Here is a 26,342-nt window from a genome sequence, read left to right on the forward strand (position 1 = left end):
TGGTTCTCTTAAATATCATCCATTCTTTTAATTGTTTTAGCTAAAAACATTTGCTCCATTCCATTAGAATTACCTTTAATTTCAAACATTTTTTAATGAACTCTGTAAGGCATTAATTGTCATCCTTTTATCTGTCACCAGTTTTGTTTCCACATACTAATTCAATGTTATCTTCGGTTACCAAACAAAGAATTATTTTCATAATTTAGCTTTTCTTTCTGTTGGACTAAATGGGTTTATTCTCCTGCAGCTTTTTTCACTTTTTTATCCGGACATTTTGTAGAACATAATTTTTATGGGCTGTAGGTAGCCAGTATTGTGCAGATATTTTACCATATACAGTGCAACTCTGTTATAATATGCCCTGTGATAGTGCGAATTTGGATATTGTGGCATGGCTCCGGAAATTTCTTATATTCATTTTCACATGAAAATATTTTTTTCTTCTTCAAAGTATGTGAAATAGTGTACAAAAAGATGTATTATCATTTTGGGGAAGAGATTGTGTATGAATTCGATTATAATATGATAGTGGCCTGGTTCCTGAAATTTTAAATATATGTACTTGTGTTTTTCTCGTACCCAGATTATTATTTTTTAAAGTACGAGAAATAGTATGTAAAATGTTTGTTATTGTTTGGAGAAGAGTTCGCGTATGAATTCAAATATAATAAGATAGTGGTTTATGAAATTTAACAATTTCACCAGGTTCTTGAAGTGTTATGCCAAAATAAACATTATTGGAAATGTTACTTATTACTGATTTATGAGTAAAGCCAGTAAGTCGTCTCTGTGATTGTCTTCAAAAATTTCTGTATACAATCGTTGCTCAAACAATAGCCAATATGTGTTTCTTCTTTAACTGCATATACAACCAAGTAGCAGACAATGCGGTGGTTGATAAAAGATTCTCACAGTTTAATAAACATAAAAAAATGAAAGCCGCCAACATGTTTGCTTGGCTTGGTGGTTTTATTAGACGCAATCAGGCAATTAGTTGACCAGTAAATAATGTCCACTTTATTAGCTGGAAATTGAAAGGGTATGAAATTGTACATGCATTCAGCTTAAAAATCTTTTTAAAAGTATTTTTCACGTTTCTTTCGATATTCACAAAATCTGAAGTAAGAGTTATATGCACTCTGAAAGCATGTGTTGTTTGTTAATTATTCTTGCTGTAGTCGTTCAAATGAATTATTACAAGTGTTAATTATTGGAAATTTGCAATGGATAAATTGTACATGTAATAGCATATGAGAAAATTTATTGCAGTATGAAATTTATACAGATTCATAGACCATGGAACGTAATGAACCATACATGTGCTTCATCTTTCTTGACCTAATTTTGCTGTTAATTTTTCCCATTTAATTCAGGTACATAATGATCTGTGACAAAATTACTGAATAGGTTAAATATGTATGCAATGTTTGCAATGAAATTACTTGTATTATTATATGCTTATTTTTTCCCCCATTAACTTTACGTTGTCAGAATCGTTCAATATTCCCTGATACTGAACGCGCGCGACAAGACACATGTAGCATTCACATGAATAAAGGAACTACTTTCTTTTGTAAACAAACAGTGGACTCATACGCCAGCACTTTTGATTTGTAAACAAATCATGCACACTCGCATAAGAGGCTCTTTATGTTGTGGTTGTTTAAATTAGTTTCTGAATGAACTAAAACATGTTTCGTGGACTGCAAAAAAAACCCAGCTGTTTTGGCACATTCTGCATTGATACAATGTTTCTGATTTAGGCTAGCTACATTATATAAATGATGGAAAATTAGGTCCTTACAAATAACATACAAGTGACGAGGCTTATACTGTTTTCTTTAGCTGGTGATAAGAATGGCAAAAAAAATATACTTAAAGTTTTAAATCCTGAATTTCCTCAAATGTATTTTCTTAATTCTGCAAATCCGAATTACATGAGCCATGTCATTGGTTTTCAATCTGGATTACACATTTTGAAATTATGCTGTAATTTCGATGATAAGTGCAATTGCATCCTCCTTATTGCACTCAAAATGAAATAAGCATTAAATTCCATAGCGTCTTTTTGATAATTGCAATTGAAAGACTTCATACTTTTCCCACATTATGATTTCAAACATTCAATGACAGAAACAGACACATTTGCAGATGTAAACACGCTTCTCTCGCTCCACTTCAATCCGATGTATTTCATGTATAATTTGCACATGAATCCAGTCCAAAATCAAACTTTCGTCGAATCGAAACAAAATACCAAAATATATTCATTCCAGATCAAATGGAACAGTTGTTGCAATGCGCATTCATTCCCAATATGACTGCAAATTTCAATTTTAACTAGACATGCCATTTTCTTTCGAAAGCTATGTCGAGCGCGCGACTAAGTTCAAATTTATCTGGGCGGAGTTATGTGCGCATTAATGATGTCATTGTGTAATGACAAATCTGCGCTTGTGTATTTAGTTTGGAATATGGCATTCATTCATTTACGTTGTTTCTTGTAGTGTATTTTGATTATATAATTAAATCTTAGGTAGAATAAAAAAATGAGCAGATAATAAAAAGGTTACTGCATTTATATGGGAAAATATGAACTCGTTTTGTCGGAAGGATATACTGCGCTCACAAGTTCGTGCAGTATTCCATCCAAAAAAACTTGTTCATTTTTTCCCATACAAATGCATTAACCTATAATTATGGATTAACTGCATGCCACGACAGTACAATATCAGACAGTAAGTATATAGAGGATATTTGCTTGAAACGAGTGAATAATGGATATATTTCATCGAGTGGATGAAAAACTCAGTATTTTCACGAGATGAAATGTATTCGTTATTCACTCATTTCAAGCAAATATTCTTTTTATTTTATGCTCACATATGTTGGCTACCTAAAGTTTGTGACACAGTGAATTAGCAGATTTCTTAAAGTAATGTCAGCTGTTTACCATACATGTTCTGCTGTGCTATGTGTACCTGCGCACAAAATTAGTTCCACATCAGATTGATAAAAATTAACTGATATTTCCAGAATAATAAACTACAAGTTTCAAGGATAACAGAAAGGGATTATTAATAAGAGAACAACCACAAGTAATTCATTATAAGGAAATACATAAGGAAAAAGTAGTTCACTGACATTAAATCAAAAGGATCTAAGTATGTTCTGACCCAAAAAAGTAGTTCCTGTAGTGAAAAAATAGTTCTCTGAAAAAAGTAAAATCCTGTAAAACCCGCATTAATGTGACCCTGCTAATAACACGATTCAATTTTTTTACCCCAATTATCACATTATAGCAGGGTTCCACTGTACATGCTCACAATAAATGGTTGTAAGCATGTATGATAGTTGCCTTGTAGTGCTTCAAGAGCTAATTATAGGAATTGAATGGCGTGTATTTTCTTGGCTTTAAAACAAATGCATCCAGGCTGTTGTCATGTTGTTTAGTGACCAGCCACTTCTTTCTAGAAACAAACTCTTCAGATTGGAACAGAAAGCAAAGTATCTTTCCAGTTCTACCTGTTAGATCATCAGTTGGTAAGCGTTATGTATGTTACAAGAATGATCCTGTTGAGATTTGGAATTTATTATTATTTTGTGATGGTTGTTCCATGATGATACAAAATCATGCAAATAATATTTTTGTTTATGGTTGTGGTTTACTAAAATTTATGAACATTTGCATGGCGTACAGTGATTCTGTTTACCGTATATACCATACATGTTGTGACACCATATGTTAATTTTAAAAGTAATTTTTTATGCACTGTATGTTCTGGGACACATAATTTTTTTGAGTCATAAGTTGTGGGGCAACTTTTAAATAATTAAAACATTACATGTATGAAAATGCACTCCAACTGAAATTGTATTTTAAATAATATAAAACTACTCATCAACACAACACCGATCCTGCACATGTATTATGATCCATTCTTTTGGTGCATGAATATTGTTTTTTAGCTTTCTCATGCCGTGAAAATTGTTAGAGACAACATATCACCTGAAGCGGAAACTGCAAGGACTGAAGTCAGATTTTTTCAAATCTGCACCAGTTTTGCTAATTCTCACAGTTTTGACACCCCATCTTATCAACAATCTGTCCAGGAATGAGATCAAAGTAAACTAGAATTTCATCCATGTTAATAATCATACTGTTGGCAAAATCATCTCCTTGTCTTCTGGCTTTCGTGAATTCATCACGTGATTTTATTTTCTCCAAATATTCTGGACGACGCTGCCTCATTGATGCCAGTGCGTGAAGCACTATACTGTGTCACTTAAAAATCATTCCGTTATTTCAGTTTATTTTAAAAATTCCAGACCTGCCAACTCTTAAGATTTTGCCATAAGTCTTACGAAATTACCTGCAAAATACAGACTTATGGCATAAAAGCAAAAACTACCGAAAATTGGTCATTGCCAAAAAATCTGGATAATTGGTTGATCCATGTTTGATTTGGATCCGGGTTTCATATTAGAATTAGTGAAATTAGGGAACCAGACTAGCTTTAAAGCAGCACCTCAGACACTTTAAACTGCACCTGTTTGTTTATGCAAAACATTTGCATGTTCAAACTATTGATTATAGAATATTTTTAAAAATGGCATCCAGCAAGTGATGCATGTTTAAGATGAAAGGGAAAATAAGCCTCTTGAAAAGTGTTAATAATCAGCACAGAAGAATAAAAAGGAATATTCAGATTATTGTGAGTAAAAGCTGGAAGGGACACAATTATGTTTATTGGACATCATGTACCAATTTGAGTATGTCTCGTTACAGGAGATATGATTGCCATCATCGTGTGAAATGGAAAAAGAATTTCCAAGAATTAACATTGTGACGTTCTGTCGTATTGGGGTGGGGTTCTCCCAATATAATTTAATTAAATTGAAAGTTCCACCCTGGCTCGTTAGGTTAGAAAGTTAACTTAGTGATGATGTAGATTTACAGCTCTGAGTCCCGGTCAGCAATGCCGACGGTTAAATTATAGAGAACACGAAGATGAAATTCAATCAATAACAATTTAATAAATGTGATAATTTAAAAACGATAACTTCCAATCACTCGTCTTTCCCTCGACCAAGTGACAGCCTAATTCATCCCGTGATTTACAGTGTGAGTTCGATTTTCCCCCTGTCCTTGCATCTACTCATCTATTTCTTCCCGCTGATTCTTCCTTCTTTCCGTTCCTCTAACTCCTTCTTTGTCTCTGTTTCCTCTCTACTATCTCCTCCAGCTTCGCTCCAGACTTCAACTTCTCCTTTCTTCTCCTTTCCCTCTCTATTATCTCCTCCTCCAATGCCGCTCCCAGACTTCAACTCCACCCTCTTCTCCTTCCCTCCTTTCCTCCGTCTCTATATCCGAGACAACGGGACCAAACTTTAACTGGTCTGTCCCTCAAAGCTTCCTGTGAAAAACCACAAGGCGTTAACAGATGCTTTATCGAATCTCACCTCACACTATAGCGACAATCAACCTTCAGATAGCTGTCACTGTTTCAGCCACGCATGCATACACATCGAAATTCCCACACACTTCTTGCAGGGTAAACAATGGCGTAATAACACAGTATCAGCAAATTGTTATACAGACATCAATACATTGTGTCACGTCAGTATATACACATATATATTTAATCTCATCGTACTACAATCTGACAAAATCAGACGCATGTCTGTACATTACAAATATTCAACAATGGCAAAATCTATAATCATATGAACATATGTGTTAGTCTACTATAAAATACCCACATAGTAAATTACAATATTAACTCTTACGATGGCTGGCAAGCTATATAATTCTTTACAAATATCAACTCATTTCTTCAAAATATGCAAACATATTAACAAAACAAAGTAATTCTTCGTACTACGATTCTAGTACTAATAAAGTATACATACCACCTACAATTAAAATGCAGTCGCATTCCACAAAGACTGAACAAATATCTACTGACCTTTTGAAGCTTTCTGTACTTAGAATTTCCTGCTCTAAGATTTTCCCGCCAATAATGAATGGCTATTCGGAGTTACGCTAACCTCTTCTCTGGGTACTTTCTCTCAGCGAACTAACTTTTGCCGGAAAACGCAGGGATATCATTCTACCCAAATCAAGGTCTCCCCCCATCTCGATTCTGATTGGGTGGCGCTGTGCCCCTGTCCAATCGTCTTAGCGGCCAGTTCAACCTGTCTGTCTGTTTGCAGGGGAAAGAAGTTAGGACACTCCCACTTCTTCTTGCAATTTCTTTTGATCTTGGAAACATTTCGACACCTAGGTGATAACTGGCTATCGGGCGCCTCGCAACTCCGATGTCCGGTTTTTCGATTCTAGCCACAACAATCTTATGTAACGGATTAGTGCTAGCCTTCGGCAATGTTCGACATCAAACAATGACCCGTCAGAATTACCTTGATTATACATGTTTCAAACTGGGCTACTCTGGGTCGGGGTAAACATGACAAACATCAAGTTGAGATATAGCAACAAGCTGTTGAGCTGCATAGGGTTTGGAAATAAAGTTCATGTAATGTGTAATAGTGGTAAATAAAGTCTATACGTAGTTTACAAACTTTTAAGTTGAACATATGTTTATAGTTGCTGTGTGTTTCGAATACCAAACTTTTAATTACATTTTCCAGCTTTACAAAAGTAGTTTATGATATCTTGTTACTTCTTACTGAAAACTGGTCAGACTTATGGAAAAAAAATCAACTGCCTTACTGAGACGGACTTGTCAGAGTTGGCTGGTCTGAAATTTCCGTGAATACTGGTGGAAAGGAACCAAAATTAGCTTCTAAAGCTTGGCTGACTTTGTATATTTAAAAAATAAAAATAAAAAAAAATTGGCACATTTAAAAGAATCCAAAGTTGGCTTCCAAGGTCAGATTGCTTTGCAATAAAATAACCTTTGTATTGATATTCTTTAAAAAAAAAGAAAAACTGGCTTCCAAGTATCCAAAGTCGGCTTCCGAGGTTGGCTTGCTTTGTAATAAAAATAACCTATGTCTTTGATGTCCTGTCGGTAAGTTCAAAGAAGGAGTTTACTGCTCACTGCCAATTGTTGTTTCTTCACCATCTGGGCTTTTATGTGCTTGGCATCTTTAGTTATAATTAATTCAAAGGAGCATTGATGTCTGCGGGTAAATAATACACTGGCTTTAATGTAACCCATGCTGCTGAAAAGATTGTCACTTGCACTCAAGTGAATGTTTTCAAATAATGATTTTTATTTGTGAGATACTGTCATATGGTAGACCTGGATATAATTAAATCTTGATTATTTTGCACCTAGCACTGTGTCATGCATGAATGACAGTTGTCTTCAAGATATCAGTTGATTTATTTTTGATTAATTAGTTTTGTTGGTTCCAGTTTTCAGTCAGATAATATATTCAAACCTTTGAGCACAACCAAACATGATTTGTTTCTCAGTGTTCATGTCAATGAACAACATGTCCTGTGCTATAGGACATAAGTGTTAACACACTGCGTTACTGAAGCCTACACTACGTATATGGATTTCATGGATATATTTTATTCTTTAATGCTCATGTTGAAAAAAAAGAATAAATGATAACAATACAAGGTTAGTTTCTTTTTATTGTCCAATAAGCGTTTTGTTTATCTCTTTTATTGCAACATGCAGTGGGAGGGGGCACAAATGCAATACAAATTTGTTTTATTATTTAAGTCTTGGGACATATGACTTAGGTGAAAAAAGTTTCACCATAAGTTCTGGGACAGATTTTTTATTTTATTTTATTGTGTCCCAATATATATGGTAAATATGGCAATTGTAATGATTTTAAATGCAACCTTTCCCCTGATCTACACATGGTTGAACACTTGATCTTGTTCAATGCCATGCTTCAGCACATAGCTACACTTGGTGGCCAGTACATCTTGTTCAATGCCATGTTTCAGCACACTTGTACATCTGGAGGTGGAGTTATGTCACTCCTATTTTATTATAAAATTTTAAGCTTAAAAATTGTAATCTGAGAGATTCTTATAACCTTGCTCTTCCAGTCACATGATGTATAGTGCCATTTATAAATCAGCGAAGTTTTTCTAAGAGGTTATGTAATGACAGGTAACAGATTTCTTTATCCCAGTATCATGATAAAGTCATGAAAGCAATAACAGTTATTGCTGAAATGAGTATGTTTTAATAGTTTGGTAAATCAAGAAAAACCAAGATGAAAGCCAGACAAAAAGTGAAACTTCCGACAAAGAATTGGATTCCACAATGGCAGACAAAAGGGGAAGAATATTGTCACACCATCAAGAAACTCTTTCAGAGCTGAAATTTTTGTATAGAGTGATGACTCTAATGTTGGAGGGAGAGACTTCAGGCTGCAGACTTTGACATATCTTCTGCTTTTACAGTATGGTTGGGGGCTTCATAAAGGACAATTCAACAGTAAAGATGGTTATTTATTTAAGTTTTTATACAAATAGCATGTCAATTATACTGTGTAAAAGATATTAGATTTTATTTTTTTTGTTTTACCATTCTTATTACACTATTGGCCCACTTTATCAAATAAATGGTGTCATTTGGTCCCATATTTGTCAAAACCTGGCACAAACAGTGGCTAGGGATAGTGTACAGGACAATCAACTCTTTCTTTTAATTGTGATGTGAAATTCAATAATACTTAAAAAAGAATCAATAGAAAAACCTTGCTAAGTAAAGATGTGGAAATAATTATTCTAATGGACCATGTAGTACCTTCGTCACCGTCAGTCATGTGAATGTCCATTTGCATATGTAAATGTTGCAGCCTTTACTTTGTTCCAGTCTTATGCTTCTACTTGATTCAGTGTTATCAGTTGTCTATTGACAAGTATAAAGGACATTTATCCAAACATATTATAGAGGGCTGTATATTAACTATAATGAAATGATTTGTGCCTTAAAGGGACAAAAAATGCCCCAAAAAATTGAATGGCAAAGTGTTATCTTAATTTTAAACAAACACATTGTCATGTGAGGAACCCAGACATATTTCTGAATTGTTGGCATCTTTTACAGTCAGTTCAACCTATCAGTTTATTCAGAATTGCCTCCCTAACCACTGATACTTCTTTTCAGGCCCAAGAAAAAGCTATGGCAGGATGAAGGGCGCTGGCATCATGACCGTTATTCTGAGAAAGATCAGGCCCCAAAATCACGAGAAGAATTGATTGCGATGTATGGCTATGATATTAGGTCCCATGACAAACCTCCTGAAAACCTTCCAAATTTCAACAGGCGGCCTAGGTAAGGGTTGAGTCATCTTCATTCTTATTCCCAATTATTATATCTAAGGAATGTTTTGCATATCAAGCATGTACAGGCTAAACGTTTTGCAGTGAATAGAGGTGCAGAAATCTATTGTTCATATTGTCTGAGTCAGAAATTTGTTCTTACACTTTTGAAAGGTTACTTGTCTGTGGACAAGTAATTGTGGCCGGTAACTTGAAAGGGCAGTAGTTCCTGTTCTTTATGAACAATGTTTACAGAAGCACCATTCCTACTAATGCCAGCAAGTACCATACAGGTGCTTTGTATCTTAATGTATTGTATTCTGAAATTGATTGATTAGGACTGAAACCAAATGTAGCTTCTATGTACACAACAAATGGAAGCAGACAGTAACAACATGCACAGGCTGAACGTTTTGCAATGAACAGGGGTGCAGAAATCCATTTTCCATATTGTCTGAATCAAAAATTTGTTTTTACAGACAAGGAACTTTTGAAAGGTTACTTGTCTGTGGACAAGTAATTGTGGCCTGTAACTTGAAATGGCAGTAGTTCCCATTTTGTCTGAGCATTGTTTTACACAAGCACCAGTCATACTAATACCAGTGAGTACAATATGGGTGTATTTTATCTTTATGCAGTATATTCTGAAATTTGTTGATTATGACTGATACCAATGGAAGCAGACAATACCAGTTTAGACGATATCTTTTAATGGTTACACCAGAATGAATTTCATTGGTTGGAGGATGGGGCTTCCCCGAGGATCTGTCATTTTGAACCAGCCACTGGGCTGCTTTAAACCTTTACGTGTGACAGTGATGAATTTTTCCAGAAATGCATCTGAATGGATTGTTATAAAGCTTTGACTGAATCTGAGTGTCAAGTGAACAAAAACTAAACTTGACTATGATAGAGAATACGGTTAAAAAGGAAAACACAAGTTAAAAGATTCTTGGCTGCAGGAGTTTCTTTGGCTCTAGGCCAGTGAAGATTGAATAATATTGCATCTTGTAATAGATGTAAGAGCACCCGAGTCTGACGTTTAATGAATAAAATACAATAGAATTGGTGACAATGCAAAATAACCTTATCTGTACTTGAATACAAAAAATAACATTATCTGTATTTTAATAGTAAGTATAGTACAGATAAAGTTATTTCATGTTACAGATTTTGTCATTCTTTATTGATAGAACGTCAGACTCATGTCAAGAGATACCCCTCAAGTGCAGACAAAAGCATTGGATTGTTTGCAGGATAGGTTATCAGAAGGAAAGACACACTGTTAATGCTAGGGCTGTGCTGAATAGTGGTCTTAACGCGAACACAGAGCCAAAACTATTTGGTGGAATATGAATACAAATAATGGCTGAATGCTCCAAAGTAAAATCCATCTTTTCAGCAGGCCTAACGACATTCTAATTAATTATAAAGCAACTAATAGCAAACACATGAAGGTTCAAAGTAACTAAGGTATTAGAAAAATATTAGTGCTACAGTTAAAACATTTGATAATGCTTAATATGTTAACTAATGAACAGCAAGATTAAAATTTTCAAATGCAATCCATTGCTGCTGAAGGATACATTATGTTTCCCAAAACAAGCTGATTACAGTGAGTCTGCTATTGACGAAGGTTGACCTAATTGTACTATTCATATTCGGCAGCAGCATTCTATTGAACCAAATAAAAATACCTCATTTAATAAACAATTCAGGGCCCAAAATAAATACGAAGCGAATATTTGGTACAGTCCTAGTTAATACACCAAAATGAATACGAAGCGAATATTTGGTACAGTCCTAGTTAATACACCAAAATGAATATGAAGCAAATATTTGGTACAGGCCTAGTTAATACACCAAAATGAATACGAAGTGAATATTTGGTACAGGCCTGGTTAATACACCAAAATGAATACGAAGTGAATATTTGGTACAGGCCTGGTTAATACACCAAAATGAATACGAAGGGAATATTTGGTACAGGCCTGGTTAATACACCAGAATGAATACGAAGGGAATATTTGGTACAGGCCTAGTTAATACACCAAAATGAATACGAAGTGAATATTTGGTACAGGCCTAGTTAATACACCAAAATGAATACGACGCGAATATTTGGTACAGGCCTGGTTAATACACCAAAATGAATTCGAAGGGAATATTTGGTACAGGCCTGGTTAATACACCAAAATGAATATGAAGCGAATATTTGGTACAAGCCTAGTTAATACACCAAAATGAATACGAAGTGAATATTTGGTACAGGCCTAGTTAATACACCAAAATGAATACGAAGTGAATATTTGGTACAGGCCTAGTTAATACACCAAAATGAATACGAAGTGAATATTTGGTACAGGCCTGGTTAATACACCAAAATGAATACGAAGGGAATATTTGGTACAGGCCTGGTTAATATACCAAAATGAATATGAAGCGAATATTTGGTACAAGCCTAGTTAATACACCAAAATGAATACGATGCAAAAATATTTGGTACAGTCTTAGTTAATACACGAAAATAAATATGAAGCGAATATTTGGTACAGGCCTGGTTAATACACCAAAATGAATACGATGCAAAAATATTTGGTACAGTCTTAGTTAATACACGAAAATAAATATGAAGCGAATATTTGGTACAAGCCTGGTTAATACACCAAAATGAATACGAAGTGAATATTTGGTACAGGCCTGGTTAATACACCAAAATAAATATGAAGCGAATATTTGGTTCAAGCCTGGTTAATACATCAAAATGAATACGATGCGAATATTTGGTACAGGCCTGGTTAATACACCGAAATGAATACGAAGGGAATATTTGGTACAGGCCTGGTTAATACACCAAAATAAATATGAAGCGAATATTTGGTACAGGCCTAGTTAATACACCAAAATGAATACGATGCGAATATTTGGTACAGGCCTGGTTAATACACCAAAATGAATACGAAGTGAATATTTGGTACAAGCCTAGTTAATACACCAAAATGAATACGACGCGAATATTTGGTACAGGCCTAGTTAATACACCAAAATTATGGACATGTGGCTTTTTAATATGGACAAGTAAACAATTTAATTTACTAGTCTAAGGACAACTTGATTTTGACAAAATTTCTGCAACCCGGATGAATGCTTAAAAGATGAATGCCCACATCGGTAGGTGTCAGGTAGAGTGTTCTCCCCTGTAGACATAGGGATTGGCACAGATCTATGCCTTATTGGCCACTTCCACTCATGCTAGATTGTTCACTATTTAGAAACCTTGCTAAAAACTGATATCAAGAAGTACTTGTCACACCTGTATTGGAGTGTAGCAAGTTGGAGGCATTTCTCATTCAAGAGAAGCATACCATCATTCTATTTTTATTAGAATTGCGCTTTGTTGTACTTTGTAAGTGTGACCACCTTTTTTTTGGTACCTGACTTGTTTGCAAGTACATGCATTTAATAATGTGTACTTGATCTTTTGTATTCTTTGGTCTATGATTGTTTAAGTTACTGATTACTAGGTTGTACAAGTATTTTTTGCTATAGAAAACAAATAGATCATTCATTATTGTCACTTCAAGTAAGGTTGTATTCCACTGACTTCACCTGTATAAGCTATCCCTTGTGTTGTCAATGTTTACAGACTTGGTAAAAGCCCATTAGTGTTATAAAGAAATGCTTGACTGGATTTACCTGTATATGATATTAATTTTGCTCGCTCTGTTTGCAGGTAAGTTTCTGTGGACAGTGTTATAGTCAAGTGTGTGTGTATGTGATTTGGATTTTTAACATAGCTTTAAAAAAAATTCAGTCATATTGCTACGATGTCTGCAGTGTGGCAGTTTATAGTGATGACTAGCACTAGGGCATCATGCTACAGACATGTAGCATGATGTCCCACTTGGTCACATTATCCTGACACCAGGCTGACCAGGCTAATGCTGAGCGCCACACGAGGCAGCTGTTAGTACCATTTTTGTAAGTCTTTGGTTAGACTTGGCCAGGGATCGAACCCGCGACCTCTTGCATCTAAGGAGGATGCTTTAACCACTGAGCCACGGGAGCAGTCTGTAAAAGCCAAGTAGCATCTACTTTGTTTAGAAAGTGATGCTTGACTGGCTTCATCTGTATAGTTATCATTTGGCTCCCTATCATTACAGCTGTCTACACAGTTAACAGGATGATGCACAGTTCATGCAAATACCTGAAATTGGTGGACAATAATTATAATATATGTCTAGAATGCATGGTATTCCGATGTTGCCTGTAATATTTAATGATTATTTTGATCAAAATTTTGTATTCCATCCTGACACCAGAACTATTGTACTCATAGGAATCAGCCCAGCCATTGTAGTGCTACAATGCACGCAGGTTGCTCTACGATTATGTATCTGATATGATGGAGTCAACTCATCCAAGTTCCATGAACTATTCCATACCATTGGTGGGGTCAGGCAGGCCTGATACCTCGACAGTTCCATCTCATTCCCATGCCATCAATGATCAACATGCCTAGGACATCCCATCAAAACGAACTTTAATGGTTCTGGTTATGGAGGTGTTTAAGTTCTGTAATGCCCATAACCATACAAGGGCTATGGATGATCACCTTGTCATAGTCATTACTCTTCTGCAAGCTTCTCCAGCACAGTGTAAGCTTCACAGGAGACATCTGCATGACCTCAATCTTCAAAAGACAGTTAATCACATGAACCTTATCCATAGTCATCAATTGACCTAATGATGACAATAGAAGATTCTTCCTTCCAGGCACCGTTTAAATAGGTACTGTACTTGTTACCTTTGTAAGTTTGTCCAAGTCCTCCTGCTCCATCAATAGCTTTATTCAGAGTCTCAGCATTAGTTGATCTTTGTCAAGAAAACCAACCAGCAACAGTTATCACAGCCTCATCAAGTGGCTGACTTGCTGTTGTTTAGAAAGATCCAAGTGTCAGTAGATCTTTTCACATCACTGACTGCCATCCAGTTTTGTAAGGCATAAATGACAGTGTTTCACACAGAATTTCCAGCCATTAACAGAAAATTAGCAGGTCTGGGCATGTTGAAAACATTGTCAGTAAGGATGGACCAGAAACTCTTCACTGACACACAACAGTTGTTCGGTTGCTGTGATTTTGCAATATACGAGTTCAAGACACGCCATTCAGATCTCAACATTTTTCCCTTGGTCATGTCAGAAAACATGGACAGAGCAGTGTCTCGCTTCAGGTCCGTCTTCATCTTCCTTTACATCCATATGCCTTGACAACATGCTACAGAAACACCAAATGAACAATAGTTTAAATCAGGACCTGAATTCCCTTATTTAACTCTGACTCAGCCACGGATTTCATGTCAGCAAGGACTAACCTTATGGAGTTTAGAATGCATCCGATCAGATTCTGCCTCCAACAGGAATGTGCTTTGAAAATCACTTCAATGATGACTTTAATTCTTACACAGAATGGCATCTCAGACGAATAATGTCTTTGCTTGTTTTGTCTCCTCATTATGGTGTCAGGTTTTTCTGGGTTGCCTGTTCATGATACCATTACAAAGAATACTGTTGTTTCAATTATGACCATGTCTTTCCCATTTGAACAAACAGTTCAGCTATCCAGTTATCTTTGTGAATGGGAGAACATCATTTTACTTACAGTGGATGTTACCTTGCTAGATAATTTGTGTCACCATGGAAGGTGGGATACAGGAGAGAGAGCTCTCAGACCAGTGGTGAACTTTGATCTGTTATGATGGAAAGCTTTGACCCTGTGCCCAAAATAGAATCAACCATAATGTTCCATCTTTGGTTCTTCTCCTGTAAATGACCTGATCCTACTTGTCTAAATGGAAGCCTTGTTGGCTGACCCAAACTATCTGTAGTTTGATTTCACTCATGATTAAATATACTTGCGGGTATCTGGGTATGATGGTATCTGCCCATAGATAATAACCCAGGTAATGGAATGAGCAATACAAACTTGTACAAGTTTTCTGCCAGTGCTGAAGGCAGCACTCACTTTTTTTTTAAGTTGACAATCTTAAAATGTTGGAGCTCAGTCTCTAAATAAGCATCCACATATGACATTTAAACCAAGGAAAGGGAGTCAGATGATATTTATCATGACTAGACTACAATAATTTACTACACTCTAATGGAGATTCCCAGAACTTGATTAATGAGGATGAATTTTTGGACTTTTTACCAGATGATATTAGATAGTGATACCATGAATCACAAAAAAAATGTGGACCTAACTTCAGGTTTGTATACATGTAATACAACTTCCCTTTGATTGGGTACCCGGGTAACTGATTATTAGGATTGACAGGTACCTGGTAGAAGTTTTCTGACATGTTGACAGCTTTACTCATGATGTCCTGCCATCTTTACTAAGGACAGGCTTCTGCGTATGGGCAGCTAGTCTTTTATGGCAAAATCTCTTTCCATTTTATACCCTTCACTTCAGGAACGTATGTAGGCTTTGAAGTGGTACCTAAAGTAAACCGAGCAGAGAGGGAACTTTTGTCTGTTTTAAGTTTTGAAGGAGGGAAAGGTTGAAATCTTGACTATATCAGCCTGGGTGAGGTCTCATATTCACTCTGCATGCAGAGAATTTACCCAATATCAAATGAAGTTATGCAATTCAGTTCATGAGGTTAGAGCAGTTACCATCAGCATTGCCTTCAAGCACAGTTGATTCCTAGCCATTATTATACAACATGGGATGGCTCTTAGAGAGGACTTTCTCTAGCGTTTACTTCAAAGATCATTCATCCCTAAAGGCTCAGTAATTCTTGTGGGACATTTAGCTTCAGTGCAAAAAGTCTACCTTCCAATGTTATTTAGCTTCAGTGCAAAAAGTCTACCTTCCAATGTCATTTAGCTTCAGTGCAAAAAGTCTACCTTCCAATGTCATTTAGCTTCAGTGCAAAAAATCTACCTTCCAATGTCATTTAGCTGCTTCTTAGTGGGATCTTATTGCAACTTCTACTGTGAGAAGAAACCTTTTTCCTAATACCTGCATCAAGGCATTTAGAGTCACAACTCTAGCAGGGTTATTTTAAACAGAAGCTGGCTTAGGGAATCAGAGGTGGCCACTGGGGTAAGGGGATGTTGTGCCCTCCACCTCTTAATTCTTCTACTTTACTATGAAGAAAAAAAACCGAGCTTTGAAGTAAACAGGCTTCTTCATTAATACATACTCAATCAAAATACATGTTCCCTCTCAACCTCCCTACAGTCACATCCTACTGACTGAGTGTACAGTCTGCTCCAGTAATAACTGAAGTATAGATGGGATTTGGTGCTAGTCCCTGTATTTTAGTGGAGTCACTCTGTCATAGCTTACATTTTAGCTTGGGAGGACTGGATTTGTGAGGTGAGGTTTTGGTTACAAGGTAATCTGATTTGGTAAATATTCTTGCAGAAACATATTTTACTAAAAAAATTGGTTTCTTTGACGTGGCATTTGTTTTGTTCAGTAATATGAAAACCTTGTTTCCTTGAAACCAAAGATTAAAGTTCAAAATTGCCTTTATTATTAACCAGAATAAATCTGGTTCCATTTTAGTCAAAACAGACTGAAACACTGTTATGTACAAAAGGAGTATTATTTTGGGCTTTATCCCATGGGGGCACTAGGAGAGAGGGTCAAATGTTTGGAAGTTGAAATTAGTGACATGTTCAATTTGTTTTAATCTCCCATGATGTCAGTGGTATGGTATATCATGATACCATCACTATCCATCATATCTGATTGAGTTTGATTGTTCCATCAGTTTTTATGTACTGTGGTAGGCATCCATGTTCCAATATGACATTTCTAGTTTCACACATGTTATGGTTGTAGATGTTTTTATGACCCGCAGGTCATTGTGCATTGGGTAGAAAGATTTTTTTGGAGGGTGTCAAGAGGCGGTTTATTATAAGTTGGATGATTTGCATTTAGAGTAACTGTGGTTTGTTTCCATTGAAAAATATATTGCCTGATAAATGAGTCGAGTTATTAATGATTTTGAAATGTATGATGCATTTTGATGGTATTTATTACAAGCTCAAGTTAAGTACATATATTTTCAAATCCAGTGATAAAAAATGATCTATGTATGATGAGTGTAATGCTGGTCAGTTTTATTGTTTGCATTCACCTGTTTTTGCAGATATCCCCCATCACAACGAAGGGCAAAGTTTGGAGAATTTATTCAGGATGAGGATCGACCTCCAAGGAGGGACGATAATAATGAGCGCCGTAATCGTTACCGTTCTGGGCCATTTAAGGATGTGGAAAGGCCGTTTATTAAAACTGAATACCAGTCAGAGGAGGCAGGTAAATCAAGACAATCAGATTATGCACAGAAAAATGAATTTGATGATAATTATAGACAAAGTGATCAGAATCAAGAGGAATACAATTTTCCAAGCAGTAATGGTGATAATAAACAAAGTCATAGTAATGGAAGTAATAATCGAACCTATGCCAATAACCAAGACTATGCCAATAATAAAGGTGATATTCAAGATCATCTTAGTGAGGAGTATAATCAAAAGGGCAATCGTCGTGACTACTCTGGGCTGCAGCGGCACACACAAGGTGGTAGTCGGCAACGAAATAATGAATATCAGGGAAGAAAACAGAATCGTTATAGTGAAATGTCCAATTCTGGTCACCAGTATGCAAATTCAGACAATAGAAGTGGTTCTTTGGAGTCAAAATTTAGACCAAATGATAGATTTGAAAGGACATCTCCGTCACCCAGATTCAAAAACTCGTTGCCCCCCAAAAATGTTGAAAATGTTACAACAGCAAAAGTAGAAAAAAAAGCATACCAGAAAAAGACACCAGAGAGAGAGGTCATGGTTGTTTCTAGAAGCCTTGATGACAATAAAACAATGTCAGGAAATTCGCAAAAGGTGAATGCTCCTGTCACGAGTGACAAAAAGTCTTATTCAAAAGATAGAAGACGTTTTGTGGGACAAACTCGAGCTATGGAGGAAGTTAAAAATGCTGTGGTTGAGGGATTTTCTCATCTAAACATTGAGGACGACATGCCAACCAAAGAAGCTAAACAGTCACATGGTAAGTCTTATGCTATGTTTCAGCATCCTTAAAGCCGTGTGAATACAGTAAGTCGGTAAGTTTGCTTGTTTTGTTATTTTTGTAGTCTGCTTATAGGTAATATGCATATTCGTGATTTTGCTAATGATTTTGGCTCCCTCTGGCCAAGTGAGATTTGAGTTGGCTTAGCTGTTCATGGCCATTCCAACAGATGCTATGGGATAAATTTGAAAGAGATTAAATAAGTTCATAGATGAATTGTGTTGTGTTTTCATCTATCATTTTTGTTTTCACAAAAGTCTACCATATTCTCCAGCTTCCAGTGTAAGAAAAGCCAATAGATGGACAGCTTGGAAAGACTATCACTAATATGTAGATCAAGGTATATAACGTTTATTCAGCAAATTCAAACTAAAATCATTAACCTTTATTTAATCAAGAATTACTGCAGATACAATTATACACTGTTTGTTTCAGATCTATTTTAATTTTTTTTGCCATTGATACCATTTTCAGTCAGATGCTGAATGTATCTTGGAGCTACGTAGTTTGAGTTTCCTCTGACCCTTGCCACCCCTTTTTTGATGTTTGGACATTTATGTTGGGGTGTAGGATCAGAGTCCATTCTCTGTCAGAAAGTTGGAATTTGCTGACACCATTTGGTATGGACATGGGGTAGCCGCTTACTAGAAGGCCCAGCAAACTTGAACGACCTTTCATCGAGATATACCTGCATGAAATCAGTAGGAATATGATTTATTTTCTCAGAAGTTGCGATCATAGCATTCATTATGTATTTAATTCACTGACAAACGAGACGAAAGTACATGGTTGCTGAAATTTGATCTGGATCTGGCCATTTGCATTCCTAGTCACGTGACTACACAACTCGGATTAGGAACAATGCAAGGCATACAATTGAACGAAAGGAAATTGTGTGACAAGGGTGCAGATAAAATAATAGTTTCTTGTTTATTATTTTACTCTTTCTTCGGTGTGGTATTATATGGTTCTAACATCCTGTTTCTACAAATGATCTGGCAGTTACAGGTCACATAAGGTCAACTCCAGGCTCTACACTCTGTTATAACCCTGTGTCTTATGATAACATTAACGTTAGACACCGGTGTGCATGTTTTCTGTTTGGGACATCTTTGACCTAGCCATTATAGTAATTAGACCGAACCTTTGTTTTGTAATATCGGAGAAACAACATTGAGTTGCATCAATTTACATACCGGCGACAATTTTTGTGCAGTAAGTCGGAAAGGCTTGCGTATTTGACACATGATGCATGGGTAGATAAAAACACTGGATCATATGCACTTTGACAGATTCAAATGTTTCTGTATTTCGTATGAAAGAAATGACATGAGGTTGAATCTGCAGTCAGGTAATGTCTTGATCAGCTGAGAGTTGTGAAGTTAATTCTCCTTTTACTTTGTTTCCAAGTTGTCTTTTATAATGTAATTGAATTTTCTTTTATCTTGCATTCATCACTCTTTAGAACAATGAGCTTGGCTCTAAGTTTTGCAAGAGGAGACAACACCAGTTCAGTGGAGGGGCATGTTTGTTGACATCCAGCAACTGATTCTGTTGAAATCTTTCAGGATGTCAAGAATCTGCTGTCCATCCTTGCTATGTCTCCTTCAGATATGTTCCTGCATGATGTTAAAATTAGGATATAAACCTGTTACCTCCTGAATCCAGCCCTACTAAAAAGACAAGAAGTCATCTTTTATGGCTCATGTAGATAAAGGGCAATAACTCTCGTTCATTATCTCCCCTTTCCTTCACCAGTTTTTAAGGTTCACTTTCTTACTTTCAACTTCTTATGTGATACCATCCAAGCTTCCATGCCATCATCAGTGTAAAAATTTGGATTTATTAATCATTCCTCTACAAGTTGAATACATCTTTTTACATTTGTTTTCAACTTTTGGTGAATTTGTCATATTCTCAGACTTAATCCTTTTTGACGTGTACAGTGCGCTGTCATTGAATGTATGTTTTCATTCACAGCTTAATGCAATACTGCCTAACTTTTGCTTACTCCATAACAAATGTTGTATTAGCAACTTCTTAAAGTTCAGAATTGTTAATTTATGCTGTTTTTTTCCCTCTTTTCCTCTTATGTCATTTCAGTTAAACATATTGACTAAGTGCATTAAATACAAGAACTTTAAGGCACATATAAGTCTTGTTTACCAAATGGGCTTCATCTGTTCCCTGTAATATGTGTGCTATATGGTCAGAAGAAGTCTGGACAGCAGTTTTACAGAAAGCAGCCAAAGGAAAAGACAGAAGAAAGCAATCTTGCAAAGATAACAAATATTTTATGAATCCATCCTAAGTCAACATCTCTTATTGATCTTGTGGGGGACATTGCAGGAGTCCGCCCTTCATCTAAAGTATGACATTTATACTGTCATCTACAGTTACTAAAGAAGAAATGGGAGAGCAGAATTTTGATATTTTGGGATCTACTGCCTTTGAACAGATACATCATCATGATCTGGTGATGACACAATTATTAAATTCAGGCCAAATTTTACCCATGTTTCCATTACTTGCGTCTACACGTTAATCAGACTCATTCGGGAAGTGGAAGCACAGTAGGTGGAAGTCTTCCCACATGACCCTTCATGGCTTTAGAACCTGTAAGTTAGCACAATCTATTAGCTTTGTTGGTTTCACCTGTAAAATTTGATTGGTAAGAAGATTTCAGTAAGTATCATTACTAGTTATATAGGTCATGACACTTAACTTGTGTTGGTTATCAGATTACAGACCAGCCAACTCTTACAATTTTGCTTTAAGTCTTACAGAAATTACCCTTAAAATACGGACTTACTGCATAAAAGCAAAAACTATGGAAAAATAATCATTGCCGAAAAATCTGGAAAATTTGTTCATCCATGTTTGATTTGGATCCAGGTTTCATATTAGAAGTAGTGAAATTGGTCAGGGAACCAGACTAACTTTACAGCAGCACATCAGATGTTTTAAACTGCACCTATTTATTCATGCGAAGCATCTGCATGATCAAACTGCTGATCATAGAATTTTTTTTTAAATGGCGTCCAGCAAGTGATGCATGTTTAAGATGAAAGGGAAAATAAGCCTCTTGAAAAGTGTTAATAATCAACACAGGAAAAATAAAAGAAATATTCCGATTCTTCTGAATAAAATCTGGAAGGGACACAATTATGTTTATTGGATATCACATGCCAATTTTGAGTATGACTCATGGTGGGAAATAGACTCACAACAGTGGGCTTTCAAAATCTCTGTTAATGAAATAAGTGTGAAGCAGGCAAATAAATCTCATTGTCTTCTCCACTGAGAGTACTTCTGAGCTGTTTTTGTTTATGTTCTTGACATGTCTGTGGAGGATGTATATGTATATAATGTTTCCCATGTCCATTAACCCTTTCAGATCATGTCTCATTATGTCACAAATGCTTCATTTTGACTGGGTTATGTAGAAAGGATTCCAGACCACATTTAGTGAGAGACTTGACATTGAGAAGGTCCAGTATAAATCAAGTTTTTCACTAAAGCACACAAGAAAACAAAGATTTTAAAAATCGAGTTTATCGATTGGATACTGATGTTTTTGTTTTATCACAGACTTCCTTAAATTTGACAAAATATCTTTAATGGCTTCTTTTTAAGAATCATTGAACATGATCTGACAAAGTTTGACAAGAAAGCAATGGCATTAAGGACTTCCAGATTCCTGCCAAAGCAATGGCATTAAGGACTTCCAGATTCCTACCAAAGATGCTGATCAGCAGTCAAATATAGCAACTATTACTAATAATAGAAAAACTTGCTAATTATTTCTTCTCAAAAAGTGTTGTACAGAATTTAAGAGAAAGCATTCAGGTTTGCATAAATGATGCCAATCTGCTATCCATTTTGGCTGTTAATGAGAACAGTGTTTGGTTGCTTGTAAAAATAATACTAGATGGGCAAACTGGACACATTAAAGAGGCAATCTGTGCATTCAGAATCCTAACATGAAGAATGACTTCACCCTCAGAAATACAAAATGATGTAGAACATTTTGCTAACACTGTCCAGGTTTACTTAGAAATACTTAATATGTAGAATCCAGCAAAGCTCCAAATGTTTAGATCAGTGACTTTCTTGGTCTTTAGATTTCAGAATTAGAGAAGGAAGATTCAAAATAGATTTTATTACTCAGTGGGCCATTATGTGGAGTAAGGTCCCAACAAAAATCAAAGAATCAACAAGTATAATGGTTCTCGATGTTTTTGCACCAGCAACCCACTTCTGTGTGTTCTATTTATGGCTAATATATCACCTGTAGCAAGCCCACTGACCACTTGCAGAATGTAACATAGAGAATGTATGATCTAGTATTTCATCATTTCACAGTAGATGTATTAATTAGAAGAAGTCTTAATTGTATATTGCTTATCCATCTCATGCTGCTTTTTCTTAACATTAATATATATTGATATGTGTTATGCATGAGTTTATCCTTCATTAATGATCATTGACAGCAGTTATTTCATTGGTAAGCATGTATACAATTTACATGTATAACTAACTAGTCTCGATCTGTAACTTGTATGCAGATAAATGTGTGTGTGAGATATGTAATAATTGATTGAACTCTTTGCACCTAGGTTTCCAGGGGCAGCAACACCGTGTCCCCGACCCTTTACATTTTTTTAGGGGGACACAACATTTTAAAGGGACAAATGAAAATAGTAGCACCTAATGCTCTGGTAAACAAAAACAGTTATATGCAATATACCCTTGATAGCTCATTTGCATTTTTTCTTATCAGTCCCGATTAAACATCAGCCTACACTCCCACCACGGCTTCAACAGCAGTCTGAACGCAGAAAACTACAACAGCAACAACAACAGCAGCAGCAGCAGCAACAACAGCAGCAGCAACAACAGCAGCAGCAACAGCAACAAAAACAACAAGGCCCAGTGAATGTGAAATTAGAGAAGCAAGATGTGCTGCAGCAGGGGCGATCAAAACGTTACTCATCTCAACGACAGCGGCCAGGTCCAGAAGTTGGCTACCAGGAACAGCAGCAACAGATGCCCATGATCCCAGATGGTGGAGCCTCACCTTTCTTCAATCCAGGTATAGTAGGCTGGCAAAAATGAATACAGCTGTGTGATCTATCATGATGAATACAATATGTGATCTATCATGATGAATACAATGTGTGATGTATCATGATGAATACAATGTATGATGTATCATGATGAATACAATGTGTGATGTATCATGATGAATGCAATATGTGATGTATCATGATGAATACAGTGTGTGATGTATCATGATGAATACAGTGTGATGTATCATGATGAATGCAATATGTGATGTATCATGATGAATACAGTGTGTGATGTATCATGATGAATACAATGTGTGATGTGTCATGATGAATACATTGTGTGATGGGTTGTGCTTTATCATTTAAAACACAGTACAGGGTTGCATTAAATTGTGATCTTATCTTTAGCACAAAGTTATATTTGTGAAATTGTTTTGATCAGGTTATGGTATTTACACTCTTATATCAGTAAAATTAGCAAAGAATCATTCTCAAAGGGCTGGAAAAATTCCAAATTTTGTCTGCTTTTCATGGAATTAAGATTTAAAAAGCTCCCACAAAAGTGGTGCTTTTTCAATATTCTATATAAAATTCTGAGAGTGATCTAAAGTATCACTGTAGTTATTTATATTAGCAAAAAATATATAGATTGTATTGGAGCATAAATCTGTTTCCATTCCACTGCAGTAGCGAGCACTCATACAGAGTATCATGTTTACAGAGGTCAGTTGTGTCCTCAGCATTAGAACATTTTAGTTGATGCACATTTGTCTGACATAAATAGGTAGTAGCCAGTAAGCCCATCGTACAGTGCTGGCATATTTTCTCTGAATTTTGGCAGTATTTCGGGTTGCTTTGGATTCATTGTTAACTTTAATATCAACTTATGAGTGGACAACAGTCATTGGTTGCAGCTATACTGCACCTTAATCAATGAGTTTTGTGCTGTGTGTGATATTTTTTCTTTGCATCTGTAGCATCCACAATGTAGAAGTAAAATAAAATGGACCTATTTGATCCTTGCTGTTACAAAAGGTCCTTGACGAATCTTAGTTTTTTGGAGTAAATTCAGTTAAAAGCCTCTTATCATGTTACTGTATAAAGGTATGTTTGAAATAGGCAGACCATATTGCAGTTTGCAACACCCGAGAAGATAATTGGATGACTAGGCAAAATTTAAGAAATGAAGGAAGTGAAGCCAGGTTAATACATATCAGATAATCTGTTAGTAAAGTGGTCAATATGGGATGAATGAAAATTAACACAATGACTGAAGTACATGTGATGGCAGAATGCAAGACACCAGTAATAATAGATATAATGTAAAATGTTATTAGTGCTTTGCATATTCATTCATAGCCTTCTGCATCAAGGTCACAACAGGGAATAATGCATGCCATCTTCCAGTTTGTCACCTTGCTATCTCCATGACAACAAGGAATAATGCATGTCATCATCCAGTTTGTCACCTTGCAATCTCCATGACAACAAGGAATAATGCATGTCATCATCCAGATTGTCACCTTGCAATCTCCATGACAACAAGGAATAATGCATGCCATCATTCAGATTGTCACCTTGCAATCTCCATAAGTAGTATGATGAAACTTTGCCAAGGTTCACACCTTGTCATACAGTTGTCAAGGCCCAGTGCCATAGCTCTAAGGTCAAGGTCATTAGAAGTGGAAAAGTTAATCAGACAGGTGTGTCATGTACAGTTTGTGGTACTCTTGTCCATTCCAGCATTTCCTCAAGGAGCTTTCCAAGTAGAGAAGCAGGGACCTGAGGGAACTTTCCAAACTCCAATCCTGCCAGCCCATCTTCCCTTCCCTAGGATTCCAGGTTAGATGTTTTGTGCACATACAACAATTTGTTCATGTGCTGTAGGACCATAATTTTCTCACCTACCAAATGGAAATTTTTCCTAGACCTGTGTATGATCATAGTGAACAGAAATGGAGAGAATATCACCGTCATCATGATGCAAAGTATGGTTTGATTTGTAATTTGCCATTCTCTTGTTTGTCTGATGTTATCTTGTACATGACAGTGGGATTAACTACTATTTTTCTGTTGCATTAATGTATGTGTTCATTAGCATCTTGACCATATTTCCAAGGGTGCAAGAAATGCTTTTTTGAAATATGAACAAATTTCTAACTGTATATTTTATCATTTTTATATCTGTAACAGTGAGATTCCATTTTTATTTGTAACCTATGCTTTGTTGCCAGATATAAAAATCCATTAGTTTGCAATGGTGCTTCATAGGAGAATTCTACAATTTTAGCTCAGGCACTGGGCAATGAGTCAGATGGAGACTTTTAGCCTTTGGGTGGAATTTTTCTATCTTACACTTATTATGACTATGGTCTTAAAGTAACAGAAAGAAGCAAAACTTAAAAACAATAGTTCTCTAAGTCATTGCTGTCCAACCCACGGCCCACGGGCTGATTTTAAATGGTCCAATAGAGCTCGAGCAGCTATGTAGTCATTGCTTTTCAGTTTTCTGCTGTGGCCCTTGGCTTTAAGAAAAACATTTTTCAGTGGCCCATGGTGTCAAAAAGGTTGGACAGCACTGCTCTAAGTTATTAAATAAAAATTTAAGAGGAACTTACAGTCTTGTGAATTTAATCCTCAACAATTCTAAATGGTTCATTCACAAGTTCAAAAGAATAGTGTTATGAATGAATTCCAGGTCTTGAGTGTGCTGATGTACTGATATCCTTGAATATGCCAAAGTGTCAATAGTCCTGATGTTTCATAATGGCATTGTCCAAAGCTCCTGTGAATGAATACACAATAATTCCATAATAATATTTTATCACAAAGCCAATGAGCACTTTGTAATTCAGATGAATAATCCAAACAAATTATTGCTTTCAAATTACATCT

The 26,342-nt window shown here is 35.9% G+C and overlaps 1 protein-coding gene across 2 annotated transcripts in view; it reads left to right on the forward strand.

Annotated features, from left to right (window-relative positions):
* The window catches only part of LOC149791014 (uncharacterized), a 71,442-nt gene that overhangs the window by 24,623 nt on the left and 20,477 nt on the right, over window positions 1-26,342 (forward strand). For both annotated transcript variants that reach the window (XM_089972886.1, XM_089972888.1), the window contains exons 6-9: window positions 9,114-9,281; window positions 17,438-18,354; window positions 23,159-23,470; window positions 25,191-25,289. In XM_089972886.1, coding sequence (XP_089829012.1) covers window positions 9,114-9,281; window positions 17,438-18,354; window positions 23,159-23,470; window positions 25,191-25,289 — 1,496 coding nt within the window. The remainder of the gene's footprint in view (window positions 1-9,113; window positions 9,282-17,437; window positions 18,355-23,158; window positions 23,471-25,190; window positions 25,290-26,342) is intronic.

This window comes from Sinohyriopsis cumingii, chromosome 10, assembly GCF_028554795.1.
Source record: "Sinohyriopsis cumingii isolate HCF-2022 chromosome 10, ASM2855479v2, whole genome shotgun sequence".
Classification (NCBI taxonomy): domain Eukaryota; kingdom Metazoa; phylum Mollusca; class Bivalvia; order Unionida; family Unionidae; genus Sinohyriopsis; species Sinohyriopsis cumingii.